This window comes from Pyxicephalus adspersus, chromosome 4, assembly GCF_032062135.1.
Source record: "Pyxicephalus adspersus chromosome 4, UCB_Pads_2.0, whole genome shotgun sequence".
Classification (NCBI taxonomy): domain Eukaryota; kingdom Metazoa; phylum Chordata; class Amphibia; order Anura; family Pyxicephalidae; genus Pyxicephalus; species Pyxicephalus adspersus.
Window position 1 is genome coordinate 84,053,661 of NC_092861.1, and position 6,556 is coordinate 84,060,216.

A 6,556-nucleotide genomic window follows, 5' to 3' on the forward strand; every position below is an offset into this window, starting at 1 on the left:
AATGGACTTGGTATATTTAAAATGACCATGGCTCAACAGATGTTGTTAAACCCACATTATTTAGTTGTGTGCATTAGTAGTAGTGCATGGTGAAACAGATGAAGGTTTTCACTTGACCCAATTCCATTTTATTCTGCTATTCATAAAAGCCCCTATACTTTATTTATTTACTTGTATTTCTATAGAGCTTACATATTTTGCAACGCTTACAAAGTCCATAGTCATATCACTAACTGTCCCTGAAAGGGGCTCACAATCAAACATCCCTACCATAGTCATATGTCATTAACACAGTAACAGTAGGCCAATTTGTTTTTCTGAGGGGGAGCCAAGTAACCTAAGTGTGTTTTTTTGGATGTGGGAGGAAACATTAGTGCCCAGAGGAATCTCACGGAAACACGGGAAGAACACACAAACTCCCCGCAGATCATGTCCACCAGGCCATTGCCCCCTGTGACCTAGTTTTTTTTAAAAAAAGTTTTATATTTTCTAATGTAGGGCCATTAAAAAAAACAACATTAAGTAAAATTAAGTATATTATCTAGGGGACAGTCTGAATCTCAACTGCTACCCCAAATAATATCCAAGAATTGAATTAGAAGAGCTCTCCGAGTTACTTACAAACGTAGAATGAAATCACAAAGATTTAACACAAGGAACACATTTTAGCTACATTAGCAATTTTTAAACCTCATTGCAAATCTGAAAATACCATAAAATAAAAAAAACATAAGATGATATTTCTGGATATCAAAATAAATTTAATTAACAAACCAGTACTTGGATAAGAGAACAAAATTTCCCTTAAAAATCCTAGTTACTGACCTTTTTTCCTTTCAGTAGTTTTTGTATTGGTGAGAGGAGACTATCTATAACAGCCCCTATGTACAAACATTCAGTGGCACATTCTTTGTGGTCACAAAGCATTCTGAGGACTTCCATAGCAAAACTTGCTGGAGCATAATTGCCTATGAATTAAAAACAAAAATACATATTAATAATTTTCTCAGTCCGATAAATAAAATATTTATTCAAAAAGGTTCTTGACAAAATGCACTACAGAAAATAGAAAATTAAATTTTATTAATAAAGGTAAATGCCAAACACATATCATATAACATTAACCAGCTAAAATTTCAATATTAAATATACCTTAAAGCCTAAACCTAGCTGTGGGAGTGAGGGGTGATAATAGAAAATGTAAACAGCAATAAACACATTGGGCCTGATTTATTAAAGCTCTCCAAGACTGGAGCAAATACACTATCATGGGAGAACCTTGGTAATCCAGCAAATCTGGAATGGATTTTTTAAGTCAAAGTAATTTGCTGTTAGTTGGCAAATGTTTTCAATCCTGGACCAGATCCATTGCAGGTTTCCTAGACCATCCACTTTCTCCTATTAAGGCCTATCTTTTCTAGTCTTGGAGAGCTCCAATACATTAGGGCCATTGTTATAACCTAAAACCCATCCAGATAAATACATTTTTGTTATTTGTAGAGAACAATATGAGGCAATCTCTCTTATAGAAAAAATGTAACCCTATATATATATCAAAAGATTAATAATTTAAAGTTGTTCTTATTCAATTATTTGTTTAAAAAGCCAATCACATTACATTAAAAAGTAAAAGAAAAATAAGGAACTCTTTTTAAAACACAGAGATTTTGTTGAATAGCAAAATAACACCATAAAAAGGACTTGCTGATATGGTTTTATTTTTTTTATATGATTCTTTATTTATAAGGTATGAGAAGCATACACAAAAGTATATACAGATACAAATGAAATATACATAGAAACAGACAGCATGTGGTAACAAAACAGAAACATAGCTAAAGAAAAGAATATGGTTTTATTATGGTTTTATTATAACAGGGCCTGCATGCAAATCTTCACACAGCCCTTATTATTCTGCATTTCTTACTATATAGGTTGTTTTTTTAATATTTAAATGAAGATAGCATTTTTACTAAACTACACGATTGTGCTCTTGACCAGTTTTCCAGGTAAAGGACTTGCTCTACTGCACAATTCCAACCTTGCACCCTGGAGGACCAAGAGGAGGACAGTGGTACTGGACTGTCATACCTGTCTCCAGTATTATGTGGGGATTATGGGGTGAAAATGGTGTGCATTGGTAAAACTTCCAATAAAGGAAAACTGTGGCTATTTCCTGGGGGTGGAGGTTTGCTGTAGATAAATACAAATTATCATTGAACCTTTTTAACACAGGGCAACCCCTTGAAATAGCTTTTATGTCTTCAAGGAATCTCAGCTATATTTACTATATCAACAAGTCACATTAGCATGGTGGTCAATGGGAAGAATGCCTCCTATATTGTTGGCCAATGGGAAGAATGACACCTTTACAGATAGCCAAAAAGATAATTGGGGGTCAATAAACTAACCTGAGAGGCAGATTGTTCATTGCTCAAGGAACCCCTAGCAACCTTCAAGAGTAACCCTGGTAGAGAAACGCTGCTTTATATAATGGATCATAGTAACCGTTTCCTCCACTGATCACTGAGAAAGGCAAATGTATTTTGATTAAAGAGATATCTGTCCCTGAATTCCTATGTCTCTCCACATTACTTTGCCATTTTTTTACTTATATTTTACAATATTGAAAGTTTTGGAAAATGTGTATGGGATTTGTAGAACATTGTTTGGAACTCTGGAGAGTAAAAACGTGTCTGGAGACTATACATATATCGGAAGCCAGGCAAATTAGGTACAGTTTTTGATAACCATATCATAATTGTACAGTAGGTAATGCAAATGTATTTTTAAAATTTTATTCATAAAACAATTTACACATATTCTACTAGAAAATAAAAATGTAAAAAGAGATCTATAAACAATACCTGTGTAAGCACCAGCAGCATTATTTTGTCCATTTGGGCAATATAACATAGTATGGGTAAACAGCACTACCAGGTCCGAGAGTGACACTGCTTCTGGAACAAATGTAAAAAAATATATATTTTTAAATTAAACATGATATAGATGTTACCATTTAAAAGAAGCCACTCACAATTAAAATCCTAAAAAAAAATTCTGCTAATAAGACCTGTAAAATGTTATACAGATCCTGGATGTAGACAATGATATGCTTAATACTGCCCAAGGTCTTCTTTTAGTCTAGCAATTCTTTCAAAGTTTGATGTTCTGTCACCCTATAGCCCAAAGCCCATTCTGCGTATATGAGCTTTGGACATAGGAGGTCAACTAATATTCTCTCTGGGACACCTACATGAGGAGCTGAGCAATGGCCTACACTATGTAAGCATGGAGCAAGGACAACATACCGTTAGTGAGACAACATTGCTGGTGACAAAGCAGGGCTTGGAGCTTAATAACAAGGGATCATTTATCTTTATTTTATATCAGAAAGGGGGTAAAAGTTGGAGTTTTTGTTTAAATATAAAATTGTTTAAAGATTGATAATCTAGCATCAGTATTTATTTTAAGGTTGTCATTTCCATATCTTTTTTATTTTACCTAATAAGCCAACAGGTTTAACGCAAAAACTTTGACTTTAACTATCTGCATCAAAACTGATAGCACCACTCCTCTCTGAAGTTTCAAACAAATAGCAAAATGTACTTTCAAATGTTTCTTTGGCTTCAAGGTTCCTACAAACCTAAAAACAATGTGGTGTTGGTTGTGTTTATTTTTCAACAAGCCTGTTTGAACCTCCAGGTCTAAAACAATAGTATGGAATAAGCCCAACTGTTCAGTAAACTCTCCTAGGTTTCTAAACAAGCATTGCTTACTATGTGCCAGACCGCTTACATTTCTTTTTTTAGTAGAGGGCATTTGGGATGCTGCCATTTTTTCTTGCATCTAGTGTTTATATAATCATACCCTCAAGACAGACATGTCACAATCTGTTTGTACCATCTTCAAAAATTAAAGTGTAAGTAAAAGCAAAGCTTTTGTCCTAAGTTACAGACAGAATATTTAAAGGGTAAAAATCACAGGCCAGGTTATAGTTTGCTGTCCTAGAAGTACAACAGGAGGAAATCTCCAAATAGAGGGTAATTAGCCTTTCACACACTTGTTACAAGTTTCTCTAACCTCTTGTTTCAGAAGCAACTCTAAAATTTTAGATTTCCCCTCACTTGTTTGCCCAGAGATACAATTTTAACTAATAAATTACTTTAAAAATTTCCTATAAAATTCACAGGAATTCTTTAGGAAACGATAGGGATCATATATTATTATATTAATATCATATATTCTAATAGCTCAGCGTCACACATACATATTTATGTATTTACACATATACATACCATCTTTACCAGTAAAGTTTTTTTATCTGTTTTTTTTCACTGTGACAACATTTTACTATTAAGTACCTTTTCGGTTCTTCAGTTTTACTGGAAACAAGTTTCTGCCATGTTTATATATCAGCAATCTTCCAAGTAAGCTAAGTGAATGAACAAAGTATAAATAATGTAATTCTTTTCTGGAGTAGAATGTCTTCTGTTTAGAGCCTGGGGAGAAACAGGAGACACATAATTAAGGTTCTGTAAATGCACATGGAAATGTGACATTTTCTTTGACTGACAACAACAGCATAGAGAATAATAGATTTTTCACTTTCTGTCAAATAAGATCTAAGACTTGGTCAAAATTACCAGACTAACTGAACATGAAACTAATAAATATTCCCTATCAGCCAGTGTGTTTACTGCTGCAAGGGACAGCTGTACGCACAAGTCAACAAAACATCACTATGAATTTCAGAGCCTATAGTGGACTTAATTTACCAAGTCACAGAAAAGCAGGATAATATTCTTACAAATGTTTCTCTGCATATTCACTGCTTGTTACTTTTTTTCTTGTGTTCTGATACTCAAGCTGTAAAATCTTACTTTGCTGTTTGCCAGATTAGATCTCATGCAATGCTCTTGAACTAGGTGGTAAAATGTTTTAGTGAGGAAAAATATCAAAATCATGTAAAGATGTCATTAGCTGACAATTCTACCTAAACCAAACAGTCTTGTATAATATGTGCCCGGCAACTTGGTGGTTATGGTACTCAACTACTCTTCCCTAGTTCATGCCAGCTGTAAAGATATTCACATATTGCAGAGATGACCAGTGTTTATTTTGTTTTATAAATAAAGTAGAAAATATAGCTTTTGTCCCGCTATTGTAAATACAATCAGTACTTTCAAAAGAAATAAACATGCTGTCTAGACTGGTTACTACATAAGTATTGCATTAAAGTACAAATCAATGCCTTTTCCTAATGCACCAACAGAAGAATCCTCACAACAGAGCTTTAGTATGAAATGTCAGGTCTTCCCTCAGACAGTTAAGCCCTGTTCAGATGTCATACGAAGGCTGCACACCCAGCACTGTTTTGTTCTACGAAAAGAGTAGTGGGGTGGACAAACGGTACCATGTTGTACTCCCTAACCCCCCAGGGATGCACATCGTCATTCCTGATTTAAGGTACAGTTGCACAGTACCTTTCAAAGCTTACCGTCTTTAGTTTGGTCACTCTCTTCTAAATGTAACAAGATGAAATAAATAATGCCAAATTTGCAGAATAATTTGCATCATCCACCTCTTTTTTTAATAAAGGGCCCGAATAAGGCTGTTAGCAATTGTGTTAGTGCAGAATTGCAGATTTTTATTTGGGATCCAGGCCAGGAGTGCCCTGGAAGGAATGGGTGGGCCAGGCAGCCCTCCCGTTTTCCAGGCCAGAAAATAAGGATTGCTCTGGTGTACATGGCCATTATTAAAAATGCACCTGCTTTTGTATGAGGGAAAAGTTGGAGCCTGAGGGCAGAAAAGGTATGTGAAGCCTGTGGGCTGGGAGAAGGTCTCCCATAATTTAGGTCTGACTCTAGAGAGTGTGTCAGTAATGACTTTGATCCCCCCGTGGGCAAAAACCCTAGATATTGTAAATTTTTGTTGATATTTTTGTGAATAAAAGCGGGCAGAGCGCCCTAAAATGAACTGGAGCCTGAAATACCTCTCTGCAGCAAGTGCATTTAAAGCTTATCTCCCACATCAGATATACCGCTAGGGTTCCTAAACCTAAAATTTAAAACGTGAAAAATAGATGGACACCACAATCTATTTTATATTGGGTCCAGAGTATAAATATATTGTGAAAAGTCAATGCAATTTGAAGGTCTCAGCGATAACCTCCTTCTTTAGGGCATTTGGGTAATGGACTCTAAAGCAGACAGTAAAAATCTGCCTAAATTGGTACCTGAAGATACTATTACCAACTTTGTATTCTGAATAAATAAATATATTTTGTATAATTTTGTATTGGATACAGGACTTTGTATTGAATCCAATACAAAATATTTGAATTTCCCGCTAAGACCCCCATCGACGGGCGCACGCACGGACATCATCAGGAATCACCAAGGGACGCGTACGCAAACGCCGGGTGTTCTAATTCTTTCCAAACTTCCATGCAAAAAGTGTTAATTTTTTTGCATGGAAATTTATTTTAGATTGTAGGCTATAATTCACCGAATTATTCAATAATTACTTATAATTCACCGAATTACCGCATAAC

The 6,556-nt window shown here is 35.1% G+C and overlaps 1 protein-coding gene across 1 annotated transcript in view; it reads right to left on the reverse strand.

Annotated features, from left to right (window-relative positions):
- Nucleotides 1–6,556, reverse strand: part of TBC1D32 (TBC1 domain family member 32) — a gene marked incomplete in the record, with an annotated part of 161,342 nt that overhangs the window by 110,224 nt on the left and 44,562 nt on the right. Inside the window, 3 exon segments of the mRNA XM_072408827.1 lie at nucleotides 826–968; nucleotides 2,868–2,960; nucleotides 4,365–4,502. Of these exon segments, the coding sequence (XP_072264928.1) occupies nucleotides 826–968; nucleotides 2,868–2,960; nucleotides 4,365–4,502 (374 nt within the window).